This window comes from Temnothorax americanus, unplaced genomic scaffold, assembly GCF_048541705.1.
Source record: "Temnothorax americanus isolate GAGA-0224 unplaced genomic scaffold, ASM4854170v1 Scaffold6, whole genome shotgun sequence".
Classification (NCBI taxonomy): domain Eukaryota; kingdom Metazoa; phylum Arthropoda; class Insecta; order Hymenoptera; family Formicidae; genus Temnothorax; species Temnothorax americanus.
Window position 1 is genome coordinate 3,458,823 of NW_027509751.1, and position 14,080 is coordinate 3,472,902.

General features: G+C 39.5%; 4 protein-coding genes across 9 annotated transcripts in view; 2 read left to right on the forward strand and 2 right to left on the reverse strand.

The window, feature by feature from the left end:
• Nucleotides 1-2,267, forward strand: part of LOC143905043 (uncharacterized) — a 95,403-nt gene extending 93,136 nt beyond the window's left edge. For both annotated transcript variants that reach the window (XM_077420152.1, XM_077420154.1), the window contains exon 8: nucleotides 7-2,267. In XM_077420152.1, the coding sequence (XP_077276278.1) occupies nucleotides 7-51 (45 nt within the window). In that variant the 3' untranslated portion in view covers nucleotides 52-2,267. The remainder of the gene's footprint in view (nucleotides 1-6) is intronic.
• On the reverse strand, nucleotides 2,268-4,519 carry LOC143905052 (COMM domain-containing protein 8). The gene is made up of 5 exons (XM_077420168.1): nucleotides 4,335-4,519; nucleotides 3,942-4,096; nucleotides 3,713-3,874; nucleotides 2,654-2,806; nucleotides 2,268-2,561 (listed from the first exon to the last, which is right to left on the reverse strand). Exons 2-5 carry the CDS (start codon nucleotides 4,008-4,010, stop codon nucleotides 2,406-2,408), a joined length of 540 nt encoding a protein of 179 aa, XP_077276294.1. The 5' UTR covers nucleotides 4,011-4,096; nucleotides 4,335-4,519; the 3' UTR covers nucleotides 2,268-2,405.
• A 465-nt stretch (nucleotides 4,520-4,984) lies between these two features.
• On the forward strand, nucleotides 4,985-9,932 carry Moca-cyp (nuclear cyclophilin protein Moca-cyp). 3 transcript variants are annotated; one of them, XM_077420159.1, is made up of 9 exons: nucleotides 4,987-5,213; nucleotides 5,812-6,117; nucleotides 6,243-6,330; nucleotides 7,049-7,078; nucleotides 7,165-7,310; nucleotides 7,398-7,494; nucleotides 7,570-7,822; nucleotides 8,014-8,109; nucleotides 8,197-9,932. In XM_077420159.1, exons 2-9 carry the CDS (start codon nucleotides 5,835-5,837, stop codon nucleotides 8,884-8,886), a joined length of 1,683 nt encoding a protein of 560 aa, XP_077276285.1. In that variant the 5' UTR covers nucleotides 4,987-5,213; nucleotides 5,812-5,834; the 3' UTR covers nucleotides 8,887-9,932. The 3 variants fall into 3 exon arrangements, with proteins under 3 accessions (XP_077276284.1, XP_077276285.1, XP_077276286.1); XM_077420158.1 differs by having other exon boundaries at nucleotides 4,985-5,213; nucleotides 7,398-7,822; XM_077420160.1 differs by lacking the exon at nucleotides 4,987-5,213 and having other exon boundaries at nucleotides 6,064-6,117; nucleotides 6,945-7,078.
• A 394-nt stretch (nucleotides 9,933-10,326) lies between these two features.
• The window catches only part of Alix (programmed cell death 6-interacting protein-like protein AliX), a 30,459-nt gene continuing 26,705 nt past the window's right edge, over nucleotides 10,327-14,080 (reverse strand). For all 3 annotated transcript variants that reach the window (XM_077420155.1, XM_077420157.1, XM_077420156.1), the window contains exons 3-16: nucleotides 13,945-14,060; nucleotides 13,591-13,718; nucleotides 13,234-13,512; nucleotides 13,063-13,164; nucleotides 12,757-12,979; nucleotides 12,563-12,686; nucleotides 12,300-12,477; nucleotides 12,069-12,230; nucleotides 11,857-12,000; nucleotides 11,545-11,760; nucleotides 11,307-11,456; nucleotides 11,075-11,219; nucleotides 10,807-10,998; nucleotides 10,327-10,719 (exon numbers count right to left, since the gene is read on the reverse strand). In XM_077420155.1, coding sequence (XP_077276281.1) covers nucleotides 10,610-10,719; nucleotides 10,807-10,998; nucleotides 11,075-11,219; nucleotides 11,307-11,456; nucleotides 11,545-11,760; nucleotides 11,857-12,000; nucleotides 12,069-12,230; nucleotides 12,300-12,477; nucleotides 12,563-12,686; nucleotides 12,757-12,979; nucleotides 13,063-13,164; nucleotides 13,234-13,512; nucleotides 13,591-13,718; nucleotides 13,945-14,060 — 2,269 coding nt within the window. In that variant the 3' untranslated portion in view covers nucleotides 10,327-10,609. The remainder of the gene's footprint in view (nucleotides 10,720-10,806; nucleotides 10,999-11,074; nucleotides 11,220-11,306; nucleotides 11,457-11,544; nucleotides 11,761-11,856; nucleotides 12,001-12,068; nucleotides 12,231-12,299; nucleotides 12,478-12,562; nucleotides 12,687-12,756; nucleotides 12,980-13,062; nucleotides 13,165-13,233; nucleotides 13,513-13,590; nucleotides 13,719-13,944; nucleotides 14,061-14,080) is intronic.

Here is a 14,080-nt window from a genome sequence, read left to right on the forward strand (position 1 = left end):
TTTCAGGAAATCATCGCTGACGCGCACCACCAAAACAACATAAACGAATAAGCGCCACTAATTGAATTGTATTTTGGAAAGAAGAAAGTTCTTTTCTCTCGTTAAAACCAAAAAAGTATATTATATAGATATGTATATTTGGACCATTCCTGCAACAGAAAATAACGTTCTTTCGTTACGAGCAGCAAAAGGGGAAAACAGGGCGGTGACGACGATGACGATGACGATGAAGACGACCGCGGCATCGCGAGAGCATATTAGACTCTATAGTAGGCCTATTAATTATTAGACGGTGTTTAACGGCAGGACAAACGAGAATAAGTGCGTGAAAGTCTATGATCATTTATTTAAGAACTGTTTACGTTCACTACGAGATCATACATTGCATGAACATATGATTCTGAAGAAGCGCATATAACGTTCGTGCACGGTCTCTTTCACGGATTAAACGACGCTCGTTTCATTCCTTGTGGCATGCGGAAAGGGCTTTAAAGCATCGGAATACTTTCGGGCCGTGTCCAGCCGCGGGTTACAACGATCGTCCTTGCTGCGTAGAAATTTTTAAAGTATCATTAACTGTTACTGAAGTAAAGTCTAATGCTCGAACATCGCGCGACGGACAAGCGATAGAAGCGATTAATTAAGATCGTCAAGACGATAGGGCGAGAATCGTTCGTCGCGCATTCCAGAGGAAATACTCATTGGATGGCGCCCTCCCGTAATTACATAACTATTGTACTCTATGAGAGCGAAAGAGTGTGAACGAGAATGAAAGTGAGACCGAAAGAAAGGGAGAGTATGAGAGAGAATGAAAGAAAGAGAGAGAAAGAGAGCCGAAATATAGAGGAGGAAATCGAGAGGGCAGGCTGTGTGTGATATAGCGATTGACGGTGTGAAAGGGGGAAGAGAATGATAGCGCGCGAAACGAGAGATGGGGATGCGTCTTCGCCACGATGAGAACAGGAAAAAGATGGAAATACGCGAGCGAGAGAAAACTGAAAGCAGAAGCGGGCAGGAGATTATTCACGCGACACGCGACAAGGTTTCGTACGAATAAGATATCGCGCTGACATCGGCGATCTCGAGGGCACCCGGCATATTGTTTCGCTCGTATTTCCTTCGCGGTCCTTGGTTTTCCTTTTTCCGTTTTACATCTGTACAATCGAGACGTTTTACGTTGTAACGAGGAACTGCACATTTTTAACATATAATTTTGATAGGCGCGCGCGCACAAAGGCGCTTGCGAGAACACGAAGAGAGACACATTATACACCAACACACGCAAAGAGGACATTTTACACCGCGTATACGTATATACGTACCATGGAACATACGAGATAAAGTATATACAGTAAGTCGAAAAAAAAAAACGAGATGTAAGTGATATATTAATCTAGACTATAGAGAGAATGCATTTGTGTGTGTAAATTCGGCGTTTGTTCGAAACATTGCTACTTCTCCATACGAGAGAGAACACTTATGACGAAGCCTATCGTAATTTTTATGATAATCATTAAAAAAGTATCGCCTAATTACAATTTACGAGATATGCACAATTTACCACCCCGGAACGGTACCTTTGTCAAGTTTTCATACGATGTTTCTACGTTTCTACGTTTATACGGATCTCCAGAAGTAAAAGAGTAATTGTCTTACGAGGAGCTTTTTTTATCAAGATCGTAGCATAGATCATAAAATTGTAAACGAGAAGCGCATTATAGTACGTGTGAACACGCTCCGATATCCGGTAATATCGCCGAGCGATAGAGAGGATAAGGATTCGAGTCTTTAACTCGTATCCGTGATCGGCATTAATTTCTAAGCGGTTACATACATATTTACGTGTAAGGGCGGGAAAGAAGTAAAGTTAAAAGTTGTATAGTAAAACCATTCATTAAATATATCTGTCCGTAAAAATGATCTTTACAACGAAAAGAAAAAAAAAACAATTCATCGTCTTGATAGGACGACACGTTTTGGCGACGAGAGCGAACTTTTTATCGAAATTCTTCACGAGCGAACCGAGACTGATGATAACCCGTACACCCGTAACATTCTCTAGTGATTGTTATCACTGAGGCGCCGTCGAGGCAAACTCGTTTATTTATTTTGCGCCGGAGACTACCAAAATTGTGAATGAGATCTTTGAATCGAAACCGCCTCAGACGCGAAAGTACAGTCTCCAGTATCTTCGATCAGCAGTTATAATAGTAATTAAAACTATTCTACATTTATCTATAACCTATAATAAACTGTGAAACAAAGTATATCAGCGGCGAGTATTTATTTCATCTCGGATCCTGTGTTCTGCATATTATAACTTACAATTATAGTACTAATATACAGGAGTTACATACATTTATACATATACATTTCTTTTTTCTTTATAAAAATATCAAAACCTATTACACTAGCCTTTCTAGACTGTTTATCATCGTATCTAGCTCGTCTTTATTCAGTTCCAAATTTATAATGCGTCGAGATTCCTTATCTTCTACCGTGAGATCTAACTGAAGGAGAGATTCTCTTAACGAGGCCATTTTGCTTGAACCCATCACCAACTATAAAGAAATATAACGAAGCGATTAAAGCCAAGGGTAAATATAGAGATCAATTAATGAATGCAGTCATTGATAAAATGATGGTTTAATACCTTCAATCTCCAATCATGATCGATTACGGTAGGTAGTTTCCTTTTGTAATGATCCCTCAATAAAGCGTTTGTCAGTTGTTCCCTACGCACTTTTAAGCAAGTAAGAATGTTTTGTTGCACTTGCTCCGGTAACTCGTGATATTCTGGCGGCATCTAGAAAACGATAATTTTCCAGTAAAAGGACGATGGGTAAAATAGACCAATTTCTGCCTAAAAAGTGTAACGTAAATATATATATGTAATCTCATATGTTTTTTGGATCGCTGAATACGATGGTAGCATTTTTATCCGTATAAATGGGAAAATGCTCAAAATTCGCCTTAACGGGATTGAAATAAATCCCTTTTAATATTAATTCGGTTAATAACGATTTTGTTCCACTTATTTAATTACTTGTAGACTTGTATTATAGTTTAGTTTTATAATTTTTTTTACTAAAAACTAAGGCAATACTTCAAAATAAAGTAATTCAGAAATACTAAATCTGACACAGAATCAATATTTTAATTTATATTATAATATAAAAATTAAAAAAGATAGTCAATGCCTCATTCTCTCTCTCTCTCAAAGAATCTTTAGTCTCATCAGATGTGTACATACACGTTGTACAGTTTTAAAGATGTTAAAATGATAGACTTTCATACCTAGAGGCATATTAGGTTTTTAAAGGTACACCTTCGCCTGGAGCCCTATTGTACTTTTCGTATTATATTGTATAGAATGTATAGTATAGCGTTTCGTAAATTCATTCATTGTCATCAGAGTCTGAAAAGGCTTCGACATAAAAGATATTTAAATATTCACCAGGAATAGATACTGAATCCAAATAACGAGCATGAGCAAAAAACCAGAGGACCATTATTGTTACATCTGAGCAACGAGTCTACTACACGAGTACCAAGTTACGTTACACTTTTTAGACAGAAATTGGCCTATTTTAACCATCGCCCTTTACTCTAAGAATTCAAAAGAGTTTAAGTGTAGAGTTATATTACATAAGTTATGTTGTAGTATAATTAACGATAAGACGTAACAGTTAATTTTTCAGCAGAGTCACACCTTTTCTTCCACCATATAGAGAGAGGCAGGATTCCGCAGCAGTGACGATATTAGCTTGTACACTCCTTCGTACTCCGCTCTGGTCCAATCCATACTGTTGACGAATTGTCGATACGATGGTCCTGGGCGACCGCAGATCTCGTCGACGCACGCATGCAACAACTTAACGCGAAATAAGATAAGTCAGATGATTATCAGACGAAAGCAAGTACGTTATTGCATTACCAACCTCCTTCAAGACGTCGTTCTTCTCTTCGCTGAAGAGGCTGATGTACAACGACTGAGTGCTGCTCTCCATGACTGGTTCTCCTCAACGCGCGTTTCTTTCACTTCGACAACGTCAATGTCAATGTCATCACGCGAAAATAAATTACAATTTAAATTCTGGAAATTTGATAAACCTTATAATTACGTTGCACCTCGTGTGACTTTGATCGACGGAACACTCTTTCAGTCAAACGCAATTTCTGAATGCACGCCTAGAATGCAGTTTTTTTTAAAGGTTCGGAATAGGCACGTTCCTATCGACGTATTTATAACTGGAGGTGCCACTGGGGAGCCAGGAGCCGCTCCAGGCTCCAGTTTGAGAATGCACTTTTTTTTATTCGAATTGAGAACGCACCTATTTTCGTATTGTATCTCTCGGATGAGGGAAAATATGTGCCTTCAACCTCTCCTTGAAGGGGCCTTTTCATGCTGACGCTCGACGCTTGATTTAAGCGTCAAAACTGGTCACGTGACCAACTTCATCGGTAAGAAGACGAAATCAAATATGCGAGCGTCGAAACAAGCAATTGACTGAAACGAGCGTCAAGCGTCAAAGCTGAACACAGTTGAGCTTTTGCCATTTGACGCTGGAATTAAAAAGACTATCACGTGACCTATCACGTGATCAGAGAGAATCGACAGCATCGAAAAGTGGATGTGACTCGTAGTTCCAATTTCTGAAAGTGGATGTGTGGCGCTACTGTACGGCCTGCAAAAGCGTCCCAAGAAAATCGCCGTCATTGCGCCTCTCATCCTTCTCTCTGCCGCTTGCAGCGCGACAAGAGAAGCGACGCGGTAGCCAATCAACGTGTTGCTTTTCCGTAAGAACCGTATGTTTATTGGCTACCGCGTCGCTTCTTGCCGCGCGGCGCAAGCGTTTCCGCGTTTCGTGTGCCCAGAAGCCATCACTGCGTCGGTTGCGTCACATTTGCGCGATTGACCAATCAGGTAAAAGCAGCAGAAAGTGAGACGACATCCAAACGCACGTTGAGTACGCGGACTTCACTGCGCGCTCTTCGTGGCGTGGACGTTCACGTTGTTAATACGTAGCGTAGCCACTTTTTTGATCGCCGATGTCCCTCGAGCCCGGGGCCTCTCCTGGGAATCGTATCGTATCGTGCGCGCGTATCGGGATAAGTGACCACGTCGAACACATTCCACAGATTCGAAACCGGTGCGGTTCGCGAGACCCGAGACCACAGTAGTTGAACCGAATCCTAAATATTCGGAGAAGGTGAGAGCGCGATCCCCGCGAACCTTTTAACCTTTCCGCCCAATTTTTTTCCCAGGATTTCCACGGACGTGCGCGTGCAATCGATAATTATTGCCCTTGAGGCTCCTCCCGCGTCGTCCTTACTGGTTTTTTTTTTTTTTTTTTTTTTTTTAACCTGAAACGACACGTGCTAAGGGCACGGGACGCCATTCTCGTCGTACCGACACTCGGGAAGTCTTGAATCGCGGAGTCATACCAGATAAGGCGATCTGTGCGGCGATTGTGGTGCACCGTGCGTGAGACCCGTCGGCGTGACTTGTCGCGATTAATGTACTGACGTGTACACTTTCACATTTTGTTCATTTCATATTTTCACTCCACTTTTTATTCCTGTTTTCTTATTCAATCCACTTTACGTTCTGAATATCTTTTTTTTGATTGGTGTACATTTCCGTCTTATGCTTATATATCGTGTGTGCGTTTATTTATTATTACACAAATTTAGAATCACATAACTTGTTACATGCTTCCCCCTGAATTCCTTATAAATATTCGCATAAACTTGTATACGTGACTAAAATTCGTGCTACGCTAATTACTCGTTTCTTGACGCTTACAGATAATTCGGAGAACCCTTTCGCCATGGTTAACGTTAACGCGAGGGTGTTCTTCGACGTGGAGGTCGGCGGACTGCCCATGGGCAGAATAGTCTTCGAGCTGTTTTCGGACACTTGTCCCATAACGTGCGAGAACTTCCGCGCGTTATGCACCGGAGAAAGGGGACTTGGGAAAACGACGGGCAAGCCGTTGCATTATAAAGGCATTGTTTTTCATAGGGTTGTAAAGGATTTTATGATTCAAGGTGGAGATTTCTCGATAGGTAACGGGACGGGTGGCGAGTCGATTTACGGCGGTACATTCGCAGGTAAATTATGTGAGAGATTCTAATATTACTAGAGTCAACGTGGTATAACGATTTAATAGAAAAAAAATGGTATGAATGAAGATTGTAGTTTGCCTTCTTCAAGCAAGCGTTGATTCTTTTTGCAGATGAAAACTTTATTATGAAACATAACAAGCCATTTTTGTTGTCAATGGCGAATCGCGGTAGAGATACCAATGGCTCGCAATTTTTCATGTAAGTACATTGAAGTATTATTTACTGTTTTCTATAAAATTGCTGAACGCGTGCACGTGTAAATCTTAAAATCCGTAAGTTCAATATATTACGATAGTATTTATTACAAAGGTTTTGTGACTGTATTATACGTAACTGTATTATATGGTTGCTTATACGTACGTAGGCAAAACCTCAACAGGTACTTTAGCAAGCAAGATATTACACCACAGCTGTTATTATGCGTTTCTCTTGTTATATTAAAAGATTTTTCGTCGGATAACAATTTGCTTACGCTCCATTAACTAGGCGTTTTATGTAAATCAGGGTGAAGTTAATGTAACGCTCAATATTTAGTCACGTTCGCCAAAAAGAACTCTCCCACGTTTAAGTAAATGTAAATGTGGGAAATCGAACGATGTGAGGCTGATCTTCGTAGCAATTGTATCGTATGTTCCAAATAGATGGTCGACAGATTTAATTGCGTGGTAAAAGCCCCGGCAAGGCTTTTACACAGAACTGTACAGTATTGATACTTGTGTGGCGAACTCACGGCAGATAATTGAAAAAAAAAAAGAACATAGGAGTAAGAATCATTCTGGAGGAATGAATAACTTAGCGATGTTTTTGCGTAGTCGTGAGGGGGTCTGCACACCACTACTACAACACAAATGACCAATGAAAGCTCTGGCTCTTTCTGTTCATCTCTCATCCCCTTAATCATATTTTGTTGTTGTAGTACAACACAACCAGCGCCTCACCTCGACAAGTGAGTATAAATCACGTTTCGATCAATTGAAGAGCGTTAAATGACCTGAGCCTACTTTGTCTATAATGCAAACATCTCGTTTCCAGTGTCCATGTGGTTTTTGGAGAAGTAGTGTCTGGGCAAGAGATCGTTACGCATATTGAAGGACTTCCAGTAGACCGAATGTCACGTCCGTTGCAAGATGCTAAGGTTGTGAACTGTGGCGAATTAATCTTGAAGATCAAAAGCAAAGGTGCCTATGCTCTCTATTTTTCAAGCACGTACATAAGATTGAACGGGTCATAATTCTCTGATAAATACATTGCGTGTATGTTTGCAGTGAAAAAACGAGAAGCGAAGCGAAGTAGTTCGGCGGAGTCGGAGTCCGATTCTTACTCCGCCGATAAGGCGAAGAAGAAGAAGAAGAGCAAGAAAAGGTACGTCGATAAACGCAAGAGAAAGCTCTGTAAGTCCCGGATATTCGATAAATGTAATACATTGTCTTGTTTCAGTAAAAAGAGAGCAAAGTCGGAAGACGGTGAAATTCGGGATTCTAATGAGGAAGATGATGGGCAACCTCATCCGCTGGTGTCAGTTACCAAAATTGATCCCGATGAAATTCCGGAAGTACCGGCGAATAAATTTTTGTATAGAGCAGGATCCACCAACAATGCAAATCAGAAGGAATTTAGACAGCATTACGGAAGAGATCGTGTACGATCTCACAGAAAGACTGGCCGTGTTTTCAAGGGTAGAGGAATATTCGTAAGTAATCGATCAATTGTCACCAAGTGCATGTCGATATCTGTTACGTAACCGTGGTTCACTTAATTTCTTAGTCGAGTCTAACTAATGAACAAATGAAAGCACAGCGTCAGATTTTACTCATTGATTTATCTTGTCCGTTTGCTACGACACCCCTAAGTACGGATGTACATTTTAAAATGAATTTTCAGCGATATCATACTCCTTCTCGAAGTCGTTCCAGAAGTACAACACCACCTCATTGGAAACAAGCTCAAAACCGTACTATCAAATTGCACGAATTTCAGGTATATTCTAGTATACGTTATATCAAAGTATGTACAACACGCACATAATTGTTATTCCCTACTTACGCACTGTGTTTTCTATTGCAGAAAATAGAAAAGGAACGTATGTGTGTGAAGAAAGAAGAAGACTTTAAACAACGTGAAACTGACAGAGGTAAAAGATTCGTAGAGAATCCCGATGAAAATGATCAAGTGCCAGACCTAGATAACAATATATGCCCGACGGAATTAATGGAGAATAAAGAGAACGATCAGACGGACGAGACAGCGGCTATAGCTAAAGTGGCGCAAGATGATGGCGTAAAGAGAAACACGGAGGGAAATGACGTTATGCAGAGGAAGGAGGAGATGAAGCACAACAAGAATGAGAAGTTCAGACGTGACGCTAATCGATCCTACAATGACCGAAACTCTCGACGTGACTCCAAGGACAGAAACAGAAGACGCGGACGTTCTCGGTCACGAGACCGTCGAAGGTCCAGAGAGAGAGACTACGATCGTAGAGGAAGCCGTGACAGAAGAAATCGGAGAAATTATTCTCCTCGTAGGCGAGATTCTTACAGAACCAACAGACCCGGAAGAGACAATTACAGGCACTATGACAAGCGCAACGATCGACGTCGGAATAATTCTAATTCCCATCAGGACAACGATATCAACTCCCGCCACGACAAGACCAAGTATAAGAAAAACGACAACGTATCGGACACGAGCCAAGCGAAGTTTAAACGCCGCTCGCGATCGAGCAGCTCCAGCAGTCGGCACTCCAAAGATTAATCCGCGTTGTTTCACAATCTTCCTTTCGCTTATTATTGACACCAACGAAATACTATTAAAATAAAACTTGTGATTGTCATTTAAATCAATAAATATTTGAACGATTAGCTCATAATGTAGTATTTATTATTGGATGTTTCATAGATGAGCATACGCATCTATGGCACAATAATAATTGCTGCAAAACTGCACTTTTTTTTTGTTTTTCATATATGGATATATTATAATTACGAGGATGCAGTTTGAAATCAATAATTATAATTAATTATCGCAATTATATATATATATATATATATCTGATAACGAAGCATAAAGTTAATACTGTATTATTTAATCGTCCAAATATTGGCAACATATTTTAGATCGGTTTGTGGTACCCCGTCAACGCTTTTCAACAATACTATGATTATATCGATGTATAATCGCCGACATATTAGTTTGTGAATCAATAATGCCGTAATATAATGCTGGAGTAATACATCTCGACTCTTTTTCGATCACACATTTGTGGTTAATGCACGTGTTTCGTCATTGGAATGTACAATAAGGTTTATCTATATTTAAATATTTTTATGAAAACGTCTATTTTTCGCAACTCTTCTACTTTTTTCTTATGTTGGATATACATGTGTACTGGTAAATATTTTCAAAATATTTCTATATGAAGATTTCTCCCAAGATTTCGAATATCAATTCCTTTTAGAGTTCAAATCGAATTATTCCGCTTCACATGATTAGCTAAGTCACACAGCGAAATTGAGTCTTGAAAATCAATGATAAATTAAGTCAACGATTATAGAAAAACGCTTTAAATATTTTATATGTAAAGCTCTTGAGATATATGTATGTATACATTTACATATACATATAATGTGTAAAATTGTAATAAATGAATTACTTGTACGCGATTCTAGTGACGGCTATCATTAATATTGTAAGAAAGCATTCAATGAATGTCAATGATTCAATACGATCAGTGTTCAAATAGTTGTTTTTAATACCGTTTTAAATGTAAAAATTAATAATCAAATAAACTTTTGAAAGTATTTAGTATAACGATATCGCTATAGACCAGCACCCACTGTTAAAATTTTAGATAAATTCGTCTAGCCATTTTTTAAATTAACGTCCGTTCAAATTAATAAATATTATTAATAAATATACAGACTCGACGCTTTGTTTAACATATATGTCGTAACAGTGCTATTTTCTTTACAATTTACATCGTACATTCATATAATTAAATGCAATTATACGATATACGATGTATACATCATATATTGATAAATTATATCGTGAATATAATTTATCTTCGTTATATATATATATATATATATATATATATATATTTGTATGAACGCGTAGCGTGCCCTCAAAGTCATTCTGTCGTTAGTCGACGCATTGAGATTTCTAGGTGAAAATAATTTCTATACGTTCGACTTATTTTACAAAATATATTTATAAATCGATAATAAGCCCTCTACACAAAATTGATGAAGCGGCGCTTAAAGCTTAACAAATATCAACGATCTCGATCTGTACTAGATAAAGGATTCGACGCGGTGAAACGTGTAACAATTAGTAAACGCAAATTCCCTTGGATTATACGCAACATTGTCGACCAATGTTGGTTAATAGCAGATTTCTCTAGAATTTATATATAAAATATGCGTGATATACGAATATACTTCAAATTGCAGCTAATACTGCTTGCCTGTATGGTTCACCATGGATTTGGTGGACCCTGCGGTGGTTGAGTGCCACCGTAACGTGGTAACGTGGCGTAACCTCCGTACGGAGCTTGAGGCATACCCTGGTACGGATTGTATCCTCCTAAAAAATCAACAAATCTCATTACGTGCCTCTTGGACACATATACGTGTATTACAGATGACGGGACTGCGTGGTCTCTATGTATACCTTGTTGCATAGGATACGGCATCGTGGCATATGGATTGTACGTCGTCGGCATTGGCGGAGGAACGTATGCTGGATACGGCGTTGCCGGCGTGGCACCGTAAGGTACAGGCATCCCACCTTGATGTTGGATCGGATAAGGCAGCTGCGGCGATGATGCGGCGGCTTCCGCCATTGGATTTATACCAGGCGGACCTACTCGGGTAGAGAGTCGATATTTATTCGATTCGCGACGCGTTAACGAAGTCAACGTAACATAACAGATCCGTACCACTGCCGTGATGAGATGGAATGTTCGGTGTTGCAACGGGACCGGTCTGGCTCAGGTTCGTGGTTAAATCTTTCAAGAGTTCCTCCTTCTCGGTTTTTCGGGCGAAACAGAAGTCGGATATCTTGTTTTGGAAAACGACGAGTAGCTAGCGAGAGAGAGAGAGAGAGAAAGAGAGACAAATTGGTTAGACGACGGCGACAATCCCGAGGAGAGAGTCACGATATAAATGTACCTGCGTTAAATCGTTATAAAATTTAGCCCCTTCTACTAGGTTATTCTTCAGCTCTTTGAATGCATCGTAAGCGGCAGCCAGTTTACAGAGTATCGCTTCTCGCGCGCTGCCGCTACCAACTTGTTCGTTTGTAAATTCTGCATGGCAACTCTAAAACCATCGTAGATTGTTATCAATGTCTTCCTCTTGTTCATTTCTGATCTTGACTGGTTGTCCATCATGAAAATGTCAGATATACCTGAATTTCAGCAACTAATTTCTCCTGCTGCGCTATACTTTCTCGCACTTGCTTCTGCAAAGGTCCGTAACATTTTCCCAGACTCTCGACAGATATATTTGGTTCGTCGATCGCGCCGTCCTTGGCCAGTGCCGAAAGGAACGTCATCTTCATGTCATTGGCAGCAAATTTAAATTCATTTTCGATAGAGTCTCGTACAGTTTTTAATGTGGCTACCTAACAAAGAAAAAAATATATGTATTGTGATTAGAATAAAAAAAAAAATGTCTCAATCCATTTATTGCTGTTAATTCTCATGTTTTTTCCACTTACATCATCCATTAATTTCCTGAGCTTAATGACAGCATTACTTTCTTGAAGAGCAGAACCTTGCGGAATAGCCCTGGCAAGCTCGTCCTCGTCCAAACTCAGGATTTGGATCCCTTCTTTATGGCTTTCAAATTTTTCACGAACTACCTATGTATGACCAATATCGAACGTTCGTAAGATTCACGAAGTTTTCTTTTCTGTCTTTGAATTTTTACCTTATCAGCGGTGACTGCGTTATTTATAATTTCACGATATTTGTGTAAATTGCTAGTAAATTGTTCTGTCAATCGGGCACTGGGTGTCCGCTTCCAACGTTCTTTGAATTGCTCTCTTAACTGGTTGTCAGATTCACGCTCTTCTTGCAGCATTCTTTCAGACTATAAGTAAAAGCAAAAGATAATATGCAACACTTTCAAAAAGCTTTAATAAGAAAGTAATATTCTTACCTCGTCTAAAAGCTCTTTATTACGCTGCAATAAATCCGGCAGTTCTCTCATAGATTCTTCCAGAGCTTTTATTCCACCAGATTCTCGTACGTAAAGCGCTTTGTCCAAAAGCGATTGAGGTATTTCCGTTCCACTCGTATCTTCTATAGCCGCTGGTAAGTTCAAACTTGCCAAAACGCTGTACGTATATACGATAAAAATATTTAATGAGGGAATCTATGATTATAGACGATAAAAATTGCATTATATTTCACGATGTGTACCTATTTAAAAGTTGCGTCATTTCACGAAGATTCGAAATTTCGTAATTTACAAGCTCATTACGACGATTCTCATAGGCCGACATTGCGTGGCGCACATTAAGAGGCAACAGATCGGCAAACAGGTCTGTAAGCATATGTCAAAATGATTGACATTACAAGACGAAGGCATCTCTCATGCGAGATCGATATCGAACCTTTGAAATCGGCACTGAATACTTCAGGTAGCGGGAGTAGTTTAGCAACGCTAGCTTTTCCTATAGCTTCCACGTTCTTGATATCTGGAATTCTTTCGTGATATATAAAATCGTTATCCTTTTTCACCTCCGTTAGATTTCTCTGCGCCCTGTTGGCGTAATCTTGGAACAAATTTGGTTTATTCGATCGTTGCTGAGCGGCTTTGAACAGCTCTACGGCGTGCTGAAAATGTTAACGCGGATCTTTATAGACACCGAAAACATGAATTTAAAGTGAACAATTTAGAACAATGCTACTGCAATTACCTCCAGCCTAGCAATTTCCTCGCCAATCAATTTGTTATTCTTGCATACAAGCGATTGATGAAATTCAGCCATGGCGCGATAACCAGCTTGTTTACCTGCGACCTGCAATAACATTTATGTAAAATGATGTTTGAAAGCAATTCCGCGTACGTCAACCCCCAATGTACTAACCAGTGGTACCCATTCCTTGTCCCAAAACGCGCGAAAAATTTCTTTCTGGAATAGTTTCAGGGCATCCGCATATAGTTCTTCCGCTTGCGCTGCTAGTCTAGCAACAATACCATCCTTCATAGAATCGTGGATCGCCTTATGCACAAATATCTCTTGCGCTTGTGCGAGCATTAACGCGCTCAACGCTCCGAGTGTTTCTGGGCTAATATCAGGTGTCGGTTCTTGCTGAATCGCCATCATAACGTTTCCTTTCAGATGATTAAATATTCCAGCTGATTGCTGCAGGGATATTAATCATTAAACACACGATAAAGTGTATTAATCACATAAGGGCAAAAAAAAGCAAAAAAGGCGAACCTGAAATAACTTAGCTGACAGCTTTAATCCTTCGTCGCTGTCTAAGGATTGTGTTGCCGCCACCGAACTTTGTAAAGCTGCGATATTGAAGAGCACGCATACTTTCTCATACGCCAATGTGCTGATTGCTACATAAAACAATATTACAAGTTGTATCACATTGTTATTGATATACTCAAGTGAAACCTATATTGTCTTATCTTATCTACAACTTTAATAAGCACTCTCAATCTATAACAGATTACTCATCCTACCATCTGTTTACCAATTGCTTCAAATAATTCTCAAATAGTTCAAATTTCACTATAAAAATTAAAATCAAGGATAGACAATTATATATCTTTTGGTATTTACTCAAGCTAAGTTTTCCCCCAAAAATTGTACGGTCGAAGGCGTCTTTCCACTTGAATGGTATTTGCAACTCGTGAGCGGGAATTTTTCCTTCCAGAGCGCATAATTGATCATAATAGCTGCAAATAAATAGTCATAT

Excerpts from the sequence above, each read along its gene's own strand:
- LOC143905052 (XM_077420168.1), bottom strand. The coding sequence starts at position 4,010 with ATGGAGAGCAGCACTCAGTCGTTGTACATCAGCCTCTTCAGCGAAGAG. Across the intron at positions 3,875-3,941 it reads AGAACGACGTCTTGAAGGAG|TTGTTGCATGCGTGCGTCGA; the intron begins GTTGGTAATGCA and ends TTTCGCGTTAAG. Across the intron at positions 2,807-3,712 it reads TCTATATGGTGGAAGAAAAG|ATGCCGCCAGAATATCACGA; the intron begins GTGTGACTCTGC and ends ATCGTTTTCTAG.
- Moca-cyp (XM_077420158.1), top strand. The coding sequence starts at position 5,835 with ATGGTTAACGTTAACGCGAGGGTGTTCTTCGACGTGGAGGTCGGCGGA. Across the intron at positions 6,331-7,048 it reads AATGGCTCGCAATTTTTCAT|TACAACACAACCAGCGCCTC; the intron begins GTAAGTACATTG and ends TTGTTGTTGTAG. Across the intron at positions 7,079-7,164 it reads CCAGCGCCTCACCTCGACAA|TGTCCATGTGGTTTTTGGAG; the intron begins GTGAGTATAAAT and ends TCTCGTTTCCAG.